Below are 16,314 nucleotides of genomic sequence, written 5' to 3' on the forward strand. Positions count from 1 at the left end.
TGCGGCCAAAGAAAAAACAAAATCCTAAACTACTCTAAGTGTCTCTCCAACGTTAAACGACACTTAGAACTAGCCCATCCTTAACCTTATCGTCCATCCTTTGAAAACTGAAACGGTTTCCATCGACAAGGGCATGAAAACCATAATTGCCCAATCAATCACCATTACCATGACCTAACTCAAGTTGCATCTGCAAACACACACATTAGTCATAGTAATCTTGTGTCGTCATTAATCACCGAAACCAAACTAGGGGCCTAGATGCTTTCAGTTACCGACCACTTTAGGCATAGGAGTATTTCTTTTCCCCCAAGCACAAGCATGGACTCCAGCTCTATCAATTTGATGGTAAAACCCCGAAAAGTAAAAAAAAAAGTGTACATGTAACTCATAATCACTGCTAATGGAGCATAGCGTTGAGATCAAATTATAAGAACAGCCCCATATCAACGGAGACGCATTAAACAATGCACACTTGTTGTCATGTACCACGCATGTGTCTTAGTCTTAGGTACATTTCCATGTCATGCTAGCACCACAGTTCAGCCAAGTTGTAGTCCCAAACAAAACGCACATCACGTTCCTTGATGCCTGCCAAGCGTGGCGTCTGCATTGCTTTCGTGCAATGAGAGCGCTATGGGTCCCAACTTCCTCCGTCCACCGCGCAGAAAGGTAGGGACAACGTTTGGCTGCATCTTCAACTTACCGTACATAGTCAAGTTAAGTTTTGGTTAGCCAAAATGCTAACCATGTCTGTCGAAACTGTCGTTGAATCTAATTAAGTTTTTTTTTTTTTGCAAGAGGACTTGAAAACGTATGGCAAAATTCATTGTCATTGAAAGCATACATATGGCAAAACCACGCGATACCAAACGCTCTCCAAACGTTCGTTGCAGCTACAGCAGAGGCAGCTGCAAACTCTCTCAAATCTCAACCAGGCAATGTAGCAGCTGCAGCCGGGTTCCAGCCTCGAGTGGGCCAAGATGGGCCACATCGCACGCGGCAGGATGGTAACACGAGCGCTCCAGCCCACGGCCCACGGCCCACCTCGCCCCGCCCTCCTTCCTCCGCAACCACTCATACTACGCTCAGGCCTGAGGCAGTGAGGCCTGGGCCCGGAAGGTACGCCACGACTCCGGAGCGACGCCGCCGCACCAGGAGCTCGCTTCCCCTTCCCAGCCGCCCCCAAGCCCAAACCCCGGCGCGGATCCTAGCGGTGCGGCGGCCTAGGGGGTGAGGCGAGGCTGACGCGGCGCGGGCGGGCGGGCGGGCGAGTGCGATGGCGTCGCTGGGGCGGCTCAAGTCTGCCATCTTCGATAGGGAGGAGAGGAAGATGTAAGCCTCTCGTGCGGCAATCTGCCAATCCCCATGTCGTTCCCGTGCCTCTCTTTACCTTCTTCGATTCGATGTGGGCGTTGTTTTGGTGCCCTTCGTTTCTTAGATAGATTCCTGCGGCTCAAACTGGACATAGAAACCCTAGCCTTTTATAAGTTTCTTGCTGTTATAGCTGTTGAAGAGCAATATTATACATTATGTTCAGTATTCTTTGGGCCTTCACCATTGGGAAATGTAAAATTATTACTGGGTCCACGAACCCTAATAGTTTACTTATTTGTTCCTAATTGCTTTGCAGTAGTTACTAGTTAGTGTATGTTGTTATTAGTGCAGTAATCGAACGAGACGAATCACAAGCTCTTACTTCAGTACTCTTGCGGTGTTTGTGCTGAATTGTGGTCTCATTAATCTGAATGGGGGTTTGATCGATGCAGGCAGTACCAATCGCACATCCGCGGGCTAAACGCCTATGATCGCCATAAGAAGTTCATGAAGGACTATGGTACGATCTTTTTTCTGCAATCTTTTCTGGCAAAAGCATGCCAACCTTGTCTTTCCCAGCAATTTTTCGTTGATTCATTTGGGAATTGTATAGGTTAAGGTATTATCTGTTGCAGTGGCGGATCCAGGGTCCAAACCCTGTGGGACCAAGCTTTACATAGATATACACAAGATTGATTAATTGCAAGTTAATTAACATGTCTTACGTAGGGGGTTTAACATGTTGTGGCGAAACCCACAGCCCCACTGATCTGTTGTTGAAATAAATGGTTCCAGAATAGAATATAGCATGGTAATGGAATAATAAGCTATGTTAACCAAATTATACCTTGTAAACTGATGGTGTTCTCTATGTAAAAAGAAACAGGGAACATTTGCAACTTGCAATTCTTATGTTACTGTAGGAACCAGCACATACAACATACTCATGATGCTCTAGAGTATATGCCACAAGCTGCTTGCACTTCTGATATTACTAATTACCTCAGTCCTCAAATGCTGAACTATGTAAGGATCTGATGAGCAACCAACACACTAAAAATCTTATTGAATTCCTTTATAGGCTTCGGCTTCTGATCACAATCATTCAACGTGCTGGTGTGCCTACTTTAGGCGTAGCTTTAAATTTGGGGTTGATATATTGGTACATTGTCCCACGGCAAATGTCTGGATAGATGATTAATTTGCTCTTTCATGGTGAAAAGGAAACTGGGGGCAGTGGCACATAATGAGTTAATTATTTGCTTAGCCTTGGTTTCCAAAATAAACTGAATGATGAACAGTCCCCTCTAGTTTAGAAATATTTGGGGGCTACCTTCATCCATACATGGATTATGTATTTCTAAATATGATTTGTCAGCTAGTTTAATACAAAAAAACATTCTAATGTGTATTTTTGTTTACATTGGTTTTGTGTCCTGGTCTCGAACCTGGTGCAACCTTACCTTACTTTTTTGCCCAATGCCATCCCATGGATAGATCACAGAATGGACCTTTCATTGTGAGAAGGAAACTGAGATAGTGGCATGTAACAAGCTTTTTATTTGCTTACTCTTGGTTTCCAAAAGAAATAGGATGGATGATGAACAGTCCTCTCTATTGTAGAAAGAATTGGGGTCTACCTTCATCCATACATTGGTCATATACTTCTATCTGTAACTTACCACCCCCTAGTTGAATACAAAACATATTCAAATCTGGATTATTTTCTTCACAAAGGAATCAATATGATGTCCTGTTATCCCAATTCCCAGTCTGCTGATATACTGATACCTGACTACATGTACATCTAGGAGAAGTATGAACCTTTGAAAAGCATGCCAAGTCTAATCTTAAGTGGGATTGCTTGGATTTTAATTGATTTCTTTAGCAACTGGTTTGGTTGGCATACTTCTAATAGTGCAGTACTTGAGTACTACATGGATATATCATATATGTATGAGCAATCTCTGATGCATGAATTCAAAACTAGGAGAATGTATTTTAGGTTTCAAAAACTCTTATTTTATGTATCCCAGTCTTCAAGAATAGTGGTGTGAAAGAATTACCCCTTCGTTGTAGTGTAGAAAGAGTTGGAGATCAGACACTCAACCTTACAGTTTTTTAGAACCCTATTATTATATTAGTATAGATCACATCTATCCTTCCTTTCCTGTATGATGTATCTGTGTATTGCCATTGATATGTGTTTTGTCTTTAAACAGTTAAGTTTTATGGCCATGAGAAAAATGTGGATAGTAGTTTGCCCATCAAAACTGATAAAGATACACTGAGAGAAGGATACAGGTCAGACTGATGTCTGTTAAATGTTCATGGTACAACATATGCATGTGCCCTGTGGTTTTGGGAAACTTGTAAGTGCCTCACTTTACTTCTATCATGTAAAAGGTTCATTCTTTCCGAGGAAGATGACATGGATTCAACTTGGGAGAAGAGGCTGGTCAAACGTTACTATGACAAGCTTTTTAAGGAGTATCCTTTTTTTTTGGTATATTTGATATTGTTTTGTTTTTTTCTGGAAGGACATGTCAGTACATGACATATTTTTCAGATAAGTTTGTGAAGTAACATGTTCATATATGCTGAAGCTAATGTTGTTAAACGAAGATATTTAATAGTTTGGTGATATAAATAGGCATAAGTCATGTGAATGTTATCATATGAAGGACATGTATCTGTTGGTGACCTCTGCATTGCCACATTCTTCTGTGTTAAGCACTTCATAATTCGTACTTTCACCTCATGAACTTATGCATTCTGTCAGCTAGGATTGATTGATGCTTGTCTACATGGGAGTTATATTTTATGGGTTGTATTATTCCTTGTAATTTTTGTAAGGTTTAACTCTGTTGTGCTTAGGGTCCTTAACATGAGGCAGGTATTGCATTGCTGAGTGCTGACATGACGCATTACAAAAAAAGGCAAGGTGTGTTCCTTTAACCCTGTGTCATACTATTCTTGATGTAAACACTTAGTTTTTCCTTCACTCTTGAATGCAATGGAACAGAAATAATGTTTGTAGCATGACTTTTAGAGGGACCATTATGTACTTTTAGAGAGTGTTTTCGATGTACGGGCAAGATTGCAAGAATTATATCATGCCAATTGTGATACTCTTTCAACTTGATTTCATATTTCATAAATTAATAAATGGGCAGTAATAGCTGTTCTCCTTGGTTTTGGATTTGTGTCAATGTGCATATCGCAATAAGCATGCTTGCCACACCCGTTTTTAATGTTTATGATATGGCAGGCATGCACAAACACTGGTTATCAGAAGTGAAAACAAGTAGTAAGCATATGACAGTCATTCATACTCGTGATAGGATGATGAATGAGTGTCAAACTACATTTTTTGTTTCTGAAATGATCTGTAGTTTTGGATGTGAATTGCATGTTGTAAGGGCATTTTCTGCTGCAGATTGGATTGAGATGGAGAACAGAAAAGGAGGTGATATCTGGCAAGGGTATTATTCAGTAATCCTGTCAGTTAAATTCCATGTAAAATGGTTTACCGGAAAACTATGTCTGAACTTGGATCGTATGAGTATTCTGTTGCTAGTAACAGACCTTTAAAATGGAAGTCTAGAACTTAAAAGGGTATTTAAAGGAACTATATCAAACTATCAATGTTACCGAGCTTAAAGGGTTGCTTGTTACACTTAGCAAAGTACAGGTGGGGGTTTCTTGCATCGAACAACCTCAAACTCCAAAATAGATCTGAACTGAATTCTTGTTTTTGAAAGCCATCGTTGTAGTTTTCTTATATTATTATGCTTATATACTTATCTGTAACAAGAACGTAGAAAGTTCTCCGAGAGATCAGAAATATATATTCTTGCAAACAGGATCTGCTTTTTGTTGATCAATATAAATAATATTTCAGTAATAACCAGAATATGCTCTTATGCAGGACAATTTATCTGTGGTAATAGGCATTGTGATGAAAAATATGGTCTAGGTAGTTATGAGGTATGCCATTTGCTAATATCTTCTTGTTGATACTAAAATGTGTACAATGCATTTTTTTCCCAAAGAACTGTTTTAGCTGTATTTGTAGCCCTTACCTTTCTTTTTTCTTTATCTCATGTTCAGGTCAATTTTTCTTATGTTGAAGCAGGGGAACAGAAACAAGCACTGGTGAAGTTGGTAGCTTGCAAAAGGTTAGTGAGCCCATTGTTCCGTGATAGGATTTGTTTGGAACAGTTTTTAACTATCTTTGCTGTACTTTCTTGTTATGATATTTCTTTAATTAAGCTTTTCCATGGACCACTGAGTCCTACTCTGTCTTTCCTTCCTTCTTTTTGTTCAAGCAAGCATTCAATTGGTTATTTAGCCTGATTGTAGTACATTATGAAAGATGTGCAGAAAAGCTTGCTTATAAGAGGCAAAAGGAGAAAGAGAAGGAAAATGAGCTCTCTGGTGAAAAGGAAATTGAATTGAAAGACAGCGACAAGAGAAAGAGGTACTTCTAGTTCTTCTCCGCCCCCATTATGTTTTTTTACCCTATATTCTTTAATTTCGCTTTTCAAACTGCAGAAAACATGAGCAAAATGACGATACCTCGGAGGACGAGGACGAGAAATATAGAAGAAAGAAAAAAGGTATCCATGATTGCCGAAACCTTTTTGTGTGGTTATGAACTATGATGCATTTTGGGGCAGGCATATTATGCTTAATTAAGGGCTTGTTTGGCCCCAAATTAAAAAACTCAGGCTGATAAACCCGCGAACATGCTTTTTATAACATCCCTGTGGCCTAACCAGCTATATGGTAGATTGGTAGACTGATAATTTTGGAGCAGTGGGTGAACCCTTCTGGCACTGAAAATGAACTGTATAGAATATGGTAGGGAAAAAGAAGTCAGAAAATTAAAATGATAAAAAGATGGTGTGGTTGTGGTGCCTGGCGCCCATCGGGGCAGCAACAAGGTGCCACATATCTGGAGAGAACATAGATATGGCTGGCATTAGGCTCACTAGAACCTGTGATGTCATTGAGCTTTGTCGATTATTCCATGCTATGTATACTTGTGTTTTTTTTTTTTCCTTTGGGATTTGAGGATGCAATAAATTCTGGTAGCCAGAAACTCACCCTTGCAAACAATTCTGCAGACCGGAGTGGAGCTTCTTCAAGGAGTTCAGGGAATAATGACGAAGGCTTCGAGGAGTACCTCGAAGGCATGTTTCCGTGATCTGATTCTTAGTGGTTACTAAAGTGAAGGTGGCTAGGAAAGAAGGTTCCTTGACATCCATCGAAATCCATCGAAGAAAAAGATGGACGGATCTTGTAACAACACCGTAGTGTTAGTAGCAAGTCAGTTGCAAACCCGACACTCGATGTGCTTTGACTACAAAGTCATGTAAGTGTGCTGTCTGTAATTATGTGTGTCTGCTTTCTTTCGTTTTCGCGTCGCATTCACTTTCAGAATAATGGGATGCCTCTTAGTCAAAGTCTCAAAATGTTTTCTGTAGCTAGTTTTCTGCTGTAAGAATTATGGTTACTCGGCTTCTCTGGGTGTTAAAATTTGCCTAGTTTTGCATAAAAGAATACATTGAAGAGCATGGAATTATATTTATATATTATATTATACCTCAATGATTGGAAAACAAAGAACTATTTTTTCAAATAAAAAAACAAAAAAGTGAAAACAAGAAAACAAAGACCTTGGAATTATATATTTATATTAAACCTCGCTGTGTGGGAAAACAAGTTGCAGTATTCAATTACTGATTTCTTGTACTACAAAACATTAGAACCCTGAATTGCATGTCTGTACTCTGATGAGACTTTTCGCTGCATCAGTGAAGGCACGCAAACAGCCCTCCGATTCTCTCCAGCTGGCCTGCGCGTGTCGCTTCCCCGACCCCGTCGCTAAACTCCCAAAGTCATGCCCCGGGCCGTAAAGGCCATGTTTATTGCTGCGGTCGTTTGTATGCTTCAGTCCGTGGTTTACATTACGTGTCAACGACGAGCTTGGCCCTGGCGTGGCCAGACTCCACCCTGTACTGGTCGCCGAACGGTGAGCAGCTCGCCGCCCTGGCTGAGCTGCCAGGCGTGGGCGCCCCCGCCACACTTGCCCGCGGCGTAGCAGAGCATCTCCACCCACACGCTGGCAACGAGCCGCCAGCGCTTGGCCTCCGTGGCGCCCTCCAGCTCCAGCAGCTGCCTCGCGAGCTTGCACGCCTGGAACAGCACCGACTTGCTCCGGTCCCCCTTCACGTCCCCGGAGCCTGTCCGCGCACCCCGCCTCGTCGCCGGCCTCGTCGGCTCGCCGGAAGAAGCTCTTGGCCTCCGCACAGGTGTCCCCGAACCGGATCTGCCCGATGCTCGCCGTCATCATGAACGGGCGCATCACCAGGAGGAACAGCATGTAGCTGGATATCTCCCTGCTCAACGCCGGCAGAGCGTCCTGGTGGCGTTCCGGACCACCGCTGGCGTTCGCAGGGTCGGCGTAGAAACAGAGGTCGGTGGCGATGTGCCAGAGGAGGATGCTCTCGTCGAACTCGCAGTCGACGCTCCACCCCAGCTGCTGGTACAGGCCCTTGCGCTGGAGCGCCCACTGGCCGCGGTGCTCGCCGAGCTTCCGGTAGCTCTTGGGGTCCATGGTGCCCGGGTCCGGCGGCGTCAGCATGGAGCTGCGCAGGCTGCCCATGCTCGCCGCCCGGAGCGCCAGCGTCCGCTCGCCGTACTTGGTCACGCCGGCCACGAACATGACGACCGCCGGGACCATGAGCCGGACGCCAGGGCGCGACTTCCAGTAGACGTACCCGGCGAGGACGACCTGCGAGACGAGGCTGAGCAAATGGCGCAGCCAGAGCTCGTTGTCCTCGACGGCGAACGCGGTGATGGTGTCCTGGGCGCCGAGCTGCTGGAGGATGAGGAACGGCGCCCAGAAGACGAGCACGTGCATCTCGGCGTCCCGGGACCCGTCGCAGAGCTTCTGGTTCTGGGACAGGTTGCCCAGCGCGTAGATGGCGACGTAGTCGGCGAGGAGGTAGGCGAGCCAGAGCGGCATGCGCAGCCACCACTCGGCGACGCACTTGCGCAGGCCGCCGGCGAAGAGGAGGAAGACCTGTAGGGCGAGGCTGGAGAGGACCAGCACGCGGATCTCCCACTCCCCCCATACGTCCCAGGCATGCTTCAGCTTCATCTCCGACGATCCACTCTGTTCCAGCAACTCAGAGGCTTCTCTGTACAGTCGTAAAATAATTAGATCCATGACTCTATGTGATGTGAGCCTCTGCATCCAGAGCACTGCAGCTGCACGCCAAAGGACATGGACGGCAAGAGAAGCACGCTGTTTCCTCTTCAGGCAGAGGCGCAGAGCTCAGAGGTTTCCTGCCTACGGGCTACGGCCATGGCGACCGGTAAAAGACATCGACACATTGCCGTTGACTGGCACAGGTCCTGTTAAAATCAGTTTACCAAAGCAATCATTCCTTCTGATTTAAATAGGATATATGTCTCCTAAATAATAAATTAGTTCTGCTAGGTGAAAATTTTCCTTCCTACTACACTCGAAACTTCCCCATCACCCAACAATACGCAGACAACACGCTCCTAGTGATGCAAGCTGATGCTAGGCAGCTTCTTCTTCTTCTTCTTCTTCTTCTTCTTCTTCTTGCCTCAAAGTCCTATTGAACTCCTTCACTGATGAGTCGAGTGAGTCCACAGGTTTAAGAGTCAACTGCAACAAATTACAAATCATTCATGCTGCCAGTCAATGTCACAGCAGATAAAATGCAGATTTTAGCACGTACATGTCAGATAGGCTCTATGCCCTTTACGGAGTACCTATCTAGGTTTGGCCATGGGAACGACCAAGCCTCGAATGGATGACTTCACACCGATGATGGACAGAATTGAGCGCAGGCTTACCTCCTGTTCCTCGCTGCTCTCTTGCTCGGGAAGATTGGAGATGATAAACTCAGTGATCACACCCATCGTCAGATGTACCATCTGCACCCTGAAGCTCCCCATTGACAACATTGACAGAGCTCGGAAACAATGTCTTTGGTGCTAAAGCCAAAGGACAAAGGCGGACTAGGCGTCCTAAACCCCAGGTTATAGAATAGAATGATGCCCTCCTGATGAAACATCTTCACAAGTTTTTTACGACAAACAAGACATCCATATTGATCTAGAACAGATATTACACGGTCAAGGTGCCGCATGCGGCTAGAGAAGTTGGATCTTTCGGAAGGATATCTTGAGGCTGAATATGTGACCTGGGTTTGTATTTGCAGCTAGCGCGACAGTAAAGACACCACAAGCTTAATAATAACGGGACGTTTGGATAGCTTACCTGATCTTCACGGACCAAGTATCAAGTGCTTACCACCACACCATACAACTACAAGCTCATGTGATGTTGGATGAAGTTTTAAATTAAATGTATTTACGTTCGTAACACCTTCAGACTTTTTACATTATAAAAACCACACTTATGGTTGGCAAGACAAAGTAAATAAATAAATAGAACTATGAAAATGTGGTATTGCATATATTAGAATTAAAACACTCTTATGGTTGGCATGACAAAAAAGTGAATAAATAAAACTTTGAAAATGTGATATTGCATATATTATATTTAATAATGTTTTTTTTAGGAAGCGAGTACTTTGGTGCAATTTGATAATCGATGGCGTGTTTGAGGTACAAATTAAAAGAAAAGCTGAATGATTCCACTGCAACGCATAAATACATTTACCTTTGTAATATTAAAGGAGGATATTTCTTGCCTGACATTGCTCACAGCCATCTATAGGGATCTGACGGATCAAATATCTCATGAATATACGAGTTAGAGTGACATGTTCAAACATAGTACTGACTCCCGTTCCAAAATGAATTAGATTACGCGAACAGATCATAGATCAGTTGGTTGGGTTCCTATGGTGAAACCTATCCACTCGGGCTTAAGTCCTCAACTTTGTACGGGTACTCACATTTTCCTGGATTTATTCTAGGATTTAACGGCGCTTTGCTTTCGGTGTTAGGCGACGTCCCCGTCGACAAGAGGCGCCTGTGGTGACTTTGTAAATCTCGAGATCTGTCAGCTCAGTCCTTCAAAAATATTCATAGAGGTAGAGTTTATGTGTGTGTTTATAAAGATGAGTGTGCATGCGTATTGTGGACGCCTAGTTGTACGCCTAGTTGTACTGTGTAATTCTAAAAAAATGATTTAAATTACGGAGTGTTTTCATAGTCTATCACCATACAAGTTAGAGTAGCACACAGTACAAAGTCCGATTTCAAAGTGAATACAAACACATGATGCGATCGTTGAAATAAATCTTCTAGCTATAGGTGGTCTAAGTGATCATACAATAAGCTTCCGTTGTAAGGTACCGATATATTTGCTAGTCATATTTATTTTATATTATAAATATTAGTATTTTTTTATATAAATTTAGTCAAAGTTTAAATGATTAGACTTAAAAAACCGAAAATTGGACGAAGGAAGTACTGTTAACAATGACAGGCTCGACGTACCTCCTATCCAGACACTAAAAACAAATGAGGAACACCCAAACTAGCGTTCCATATCTTGGATTCTAGCGGTCCACTTGGTTTGGCAACTAGGAGGTTGGTTCGTGGCCCTTCAATTCACAGGAAAAAAACGAGCATAGATACCTTTTATAAGAAGAAAAAGTCTACTTTTGACTCCATCACTGAGATGTTTTTTTCATTTTCTGAATAAGTATTTCAATAGGCATATTATTAAATGATGTCAAGTCGTGGGCCATATTTAAATACAGTAATGCTAGGTATAGAGCGTCTGTCGGCCCGAACAGTGTTGATGGTGGGCTGCAACGTAGGCCAATGACCGCTCATCTACTTGCCCTCGCCGCCAACCGTTCTAAGAAAAAAGAAAAAAAACTTCTTATCCCTTCCGCTATCTCCTCTCCACCACCTCGCCTTGCGGCTGCCACTCGTCCGTGTCGTCCCGAACACGGATGTCACTCTGCCTCGCTGCTGCCGTGCGCTCCATCCGGCGCTGCTCGCTCGCCCCCATCACGAGCGCTTCTTGCCCCCTCCCGTCGCGCGCGCTGATGCTAGTGGTTCTCGCTCCACCCGTCACGTGCGTTGCTCGCCCGGCCGAGCCAAGATCGATGCCGGTGGCAGTGGTGCGCACGCGTGCTCGCTAGTGCTAGTGCTCCTGTCCGACCGAGCCAAGCCACTGCTGGTGGCGGTGGTGCTCGCGCGCCGCCGCTCGCTGTCAGCTCCGACCCCGACGACTGGAATCGATAGTCCCTAGCCTTCCCCTCCCCTAGTTGCTATGTATGTTTCAATTGTTTCAGACATTATAGATGTATGTAGCAATTGTTCCATTTTGATGTTGCAAAATATATCGGGGGATGTTGCACATGTTGCATATGTTGCAATTGTTTCAGATGCATGTTGCAAGCGTTTGTTCAAAATGTTTCATCTGTTCCCATATGTATGTTGCAATCGTTTTTGATCTGGATGTTGCATATGTTTCACACATATGTTGCAACAATATGTTCCAAAATGTTTTAGTTGTTTCAGTCTTATGTTGCAGCAAGTGTTTCATGTTGCAAGTTGCAAGTGTTATTTTTTGGATGTTTTATGTGTTCTATATACATGTTGCAAGTGTATGTTCTAAGTGTTTCATCTGTTTTTAGACGTATGTTGCATTAAAAAATTTATGTTGCAAGTGTTTTATGTTGTTCGGTTAGGGGCGAGCCGGGTGGTAGGCGGACGGTCCTCGCGTAGAGCGGGGGGGGGGGGGGGGGGGGGCTGCAGACGGGTGCTCCGGTCGGGGTGCCACCCACGCGGAGAGGGAGAGAGAGAGAGGAGCGGGTTTGTGGAATGACTAGCGGGCGCAGATACGAGGACGGAGTGCACGTGTGGGGTGGGGCTAAGCCGGACGATGGTGGACTGGGGCGGGCTGCGCGGGTGTCCGGACGTCCGGGCGCTAGCCATGCTGATTCAAATAACCAAAATAACGCTCCTACCTCAAAAATTAAATTATGTTGTCTTGAAAATATTAAATTTAAATTAGGTTTGTATGGTTTTTTACAGGACTATATTGCCTTGATCTCACAAAATTCTTGATCCGGTATTGTAAATACTACTTCTCAAATTGGCCAAGGTTTGAGTTTAGGTGTCTATTTCTATTTCTTAGATCGACCGACGTTTGAGTTTGGATGTCTATTTCTATTTCTATTTCTATTTTCTATACTCCATTTGTTATAAATTATAGTTTACTTAGGCTTCTCAATTCGAACTTATTCAAATTTGATCAACCTTTTAAAAACTATATTAATATCTGCAAGCTCAAACAAATGCTTTAGCAAAATTGAAAACATATGTTAGGTAGAATTTTAATGAGACTAATTTGATTTTTAAGATATTGGTGTATTTTTCTATATAGCTTGTCGAAGTTGAAAAGTTTGATTAGGGTAAAATTAAAGTAAACTATAATTTAGAATGGATAGACGGAGTACCATGCAAGCGATATTTTGAATGCCAATATTTGTGCATTGCTCCTTTATTTCATAGATGACAAAGGTTGGGACTTGGGAGAGGGCTCAGTAGGAGTTGTGGCCAGCAGTGAGTTAAGCCTCATTTCATTTGGTTTCTTCTCGCAAACAGCTTTGGCTTCAAAGAAATATATCTTATACATCATAGTAAGGAACTATATTTTTTTTACTTTGTTCCGAAAATAAACTAGAAGTCAGTGAAATCAGAGAAACATGCTTTACATGCTCCGGCTCATCCACTTATTGTAGCATGGAGTCACAGTCGAAAGAAACCCTACAAAATAGGCTCTATCATATCATAGCACAATAAAACCCTAGGCACAAGGGCCGAGGTGGATGGATGTGGTCTTGGGGCTCTGTTCTCTTGTCTACCGATGGAAATCGAGGGGACTGCAGGCGCACAGATCAGATCAGATCCGACGTCCACCAAGGTCCCGTTCGCGTGCCCTTAAATTTGATGATCCGTTTTTTATCTGAATTAGTATTTTTCTCTCACAAATTCCTCTAGATTCATCCAGATTCCTTCAAAATTCCTTGAAGCGAACGGGGCCGAAATCGAGCGCGGCGCAAGAGAGAAACACTAGAGCAATATCTAGCTTTCTCGTTATATTTATCCTGTATTATACGTACCTCAATGATCGGAAAACAAAGAACTTGGAATTATATTTATAGTAAACCTCAATGTTTGGAAAAAAACAAGTTGCAGTTTTCAAACTGATTTCTTGTACTACAAAACATGAGAACCCTGGACTCCGTAACTTGCATGTCTGAACGCTGCATCAGTGAAGGCATGCAAACCGCCGGCATCCGGTTCTCTCCAGCTCCGAACGCTTCAAAAAACGGTCATGCGTTGCTGCCGGTGGTTTGCGGCACAGTATGCTTCAGTACGTGGTTTACATTACGTGTCAACGACGAGCTTGGCCCTGGCGTGGCCGGACTCCACCCTGTACTGGTCGCCGACGCCGAAGTGCGCCATGAGCAGCCACACCACGGTGAGCAGCTCGCCGCCCTGGCTGAGCTGCCGGGCGTGGGCGCTCCCGCCGCACTTGCCCGCGGCGTAGCAGAGCATCTCCACCCACACGCTGGCGACGAGCCGCCAGCGCTTGGCCTCCGTGGCGCCCTCCAGCTCCAGCAGCTGCCTCGCGAGCTTGCACGCCTGGAACAGCACCGACTTGCTCCGGTCCCCCTTCACGTCCCGCGGCTCGGCGATGGACGTGTCCACGGCCCGGAGCCTGGCCGCGCACCCCGCCTCGTCGCTGGCCTCGTCGGCTCGCCGGAAGAAGCTCTTGGCCTCCGCGCAGGTGTCCCCGAACCGGATCTGCCCGATGCTCGCCGTCATCATGAACGGGCGCATCACCAGGAGGAACAGCATGTAGCTGGATATCTCCCTGCTCAGCGCCGGCAGAGCGTCACCGCCGCTGCCGATACCGTCTTGGCTCGCGTAGAAGCAGAGGTCGGTGGCGATGTGCCAGAGGAGGATGCTCTCGTCGAACTCGCAGTCGACGCTCCAGCCCAGCTGCTGGTACAGGCCCTTGCGCTGGAGCGCCCACTGGCCGCGGTGCTCGCCGAGCTTCCGGTAGCTCTTGGGGTCCATGGTGCTGCTGGCCTTGCTCTTGAGCTGCTCGAAGACGAGGCGCTTCAGCGGCTCCGACACGGCGATCTTCTTCGTGTACCTCCAGCTGTCCCACATGGTCTTCACGCGGATGTTCCACCTCCACTCCAGCCACTCCATGAGCGCCTTGTACCAGCGGCGCTCGTCCCTGAGGCAGTAGCTGAGGAGGTTGTACTGCGACATCTGGTCCGACTACCTCGGCCTCGTCTCCGGCTGGAAGAACTCGATGAGCCAGAACACCACCTTCGCCGCCGGCCGGAGCCGCTCGCTGGCCCGCAGGTCGGCGTACGTCCAGGGGGAGATGACCATCAGGAGGATGGCGTAGGTCTCCAGGAAGACGGCGCCGCCCAGGAGCACGTAGGAGATGTCGACGTCGACGCTCGCGTAGCCGTAGCCTCGCATCTCGGCGGCGGCGCGCGCGAAGAGCACGAGCGACACGACGGGCGCGGCCAGGGTGAAGACGCGCAGGCCCCGGCCGAGCCAGCCGTGGATCACGGGGGCCTTGGAGTGGAGGGACTCGTACATGAGCACCAGCTCGATCTCCACGACCTTGAACGCCTGCTCCATCTCCAGCTTCCGGAAGAAGGCGAGGCTGTCGATGCGGTCCTGGAAGCTGAGGATGAGGTCTACGAAGAGGCGGCGGAAGGTGTGGAAGAGCCGGTGCGCGCTGTACACCAGGTCGCTGTACGCCACCCGCTTCACCTCGACGCGGGCGTCGTCGTCGGGAGGCCTCTCCGGCACGATGACGATCTTGGCCACCAGCCCGGCGTCCCTCCTCGACTGGCACTCCTCCACGAACTTGGCGTAGTTGGGGCCCGGGTCCGGCGGCGTCAGCATGGAGCTGCGCAGGCTGCCCATGCTCGCCGCCCGGAGCGCCAGCGTCCGCTCGCCGTACTTGGTCACGCCGGCCACGAACATGACGATCGCCGGGACCATGAGCCGGACGCCCGGGCGCGACTTCCAGTAGACGTACCCGGCGAGGACGACCTGCGACACGAGGCTGAGCAAGTGGCGCAGCCAGAGCTCGTTGTCCTCGACGGCGAACGCGGTGATGGTGTCCTGGCCGCCGAGGTGGAGGATGAGGAACGGGGCCCAGAAGACGAGCACGTGCATCTCGGCGTCCCGGGACCCGTCGCAGAGCTTCTGGTTCTGGGATAGGTTGCCTAGCGCGTAGATGGCGACGTAGTCGGCGAGCAGGTATGCCAGCCAGAGCGGCATGCGCAGCCACCACTCGGCGACGCGCTTGCGCAGGCCGCCGGCGAAGAGGAGGAAGACCTGCAGGGCGAGGCTGGAGAGGACCAGCACGCGGATCTCCCACTCCCCCCATACGTCCCAGGCATGCTTCAGCTTCATCTCCGACGATCCACTCTGTTTCTTGACTAGTATTCCTCAGCAACCCAGAGGCTTATCTGTATAGTCGTAAAATAATTAGAAACATGACTCCATGAGCCTCATTGCCTCTGCATCGAGAGCACTGCACGCCAAAGGACATGGACGGCAAGAGAAGCCCGCTGTTTCCTCTTCAGGCAGAGGCGCAGAGCTCAGAGGTTTCCTGCCTACGGGCTACGGCCATGGCGACCGGTAGAAGACATCGACACATTGCCGTTGACTGGCAAAGGTCCTTGCAAAAATCAGTTTACCGAAGCAATTATTCCTTCCGAATTAAATAGGACTTGTCTCCTAAATAATAAACTGGTTTTGCTAGGTGAAAATTTTCCTTCCTACACTCGAATTTTACGAGCATTTAATAATATAAAATTCAAGTTCGTGGAAGGAAGTTCCACACTCGAATTAAAAGTGTTGGTAAGAATGGGGTGAAATATTCCTACATGACATCTGGATTTTTAGTTACAT

The 16,314-nt window shown here is 46.6% G+C and overlaps 1 protein-coding gene and 2 pseudogenes across 1 annotated transcript; 1 reads left to right on the plus strand and 2 right to left on the minus strand.

The window, feature by feature from the left end:
* Positions 1-1,132: 1,132 nt before the first annotated feature.
* LOC136480625 (uncharacterized) lies at positions 1,133-6,887 on the plus strand. The gene is made up of 12 exons (XM_066478115.1): positions 1,133-1,335; positions 1,770-1,837; positions 3,540-3,621; positions 3,724-3,807; positions 4,214-4,228; positions 4,589-4,604; positions 4,757-4,802; positions 5,249-5,307; positions 5,431-5,498; positions 5,696-5,800; positions 5,875-5,939; positions 6,450-6,887. Exons 1-12 carry the CDS (start codon positions 1,280-1,282, stop codon positions 6,527-6,529), a joined length of 744 nt encoding a protein of 247 aa, XP_066334212.1. The 5' UTR covers positions 1,133-1,279; the 3' UTR covers positions 6,530-6,887.
* Positions 6,888-7,292: 405 nt separating this feature from the next.
* On the minus strand, positions 7,293-8,821 carry LOC136480627 (uncharacterized; annotated as a pseudogene).
* A 4,805-nt stretch (positions 8,822-13,626) lies between these two features.
* LOC136482710 (uncharacterized) lies at positions 13,627-16,044 on the minus strand (annotated as a pseudogene).
* Positions 16,045-16,314: the final 270 nt, after the last annotated feature.

Source organism: Miscanthus floridulus, chromosome 9 (genome assembly GCF_019320115.1).
Source record: "Miscanthus floridulus cultivar M001 chromosome 9, ASM1932011v1, whole genome shotgun sequence".
In the NCBI taxonomy this organism is placed as follows: domain Eukaryota; kingdom Viridiplantae; phylum Streptophyta; class Magnoliopsida; order Poales; family Poaceae; genus Miscanthus; species Miscanthus floridulus.

Coding starts and splice junctions, on each gene's coding strand:
- LOC136480625 (XM_066478115.1), top strand. CDS start 1,280: ATGGCGTCGCTGGGGCGGCTCAAGTCTGCCATCTTCGATAGGGAGGAG. Junction 4,803..5,248: donor GGAGGTGATATCTGGCAAGG/GTATTATTCAGT, acceptor GCTCTTATGCAG/GACAATTTATCTGTGGTAAT. Junction 5,801..5,874: donor GACAGCGACAAGAGAAAGAG/GTACTTCTAGTT, acceptor TTCAAACTGCAG/AAAACATGAGCAAAATGACG.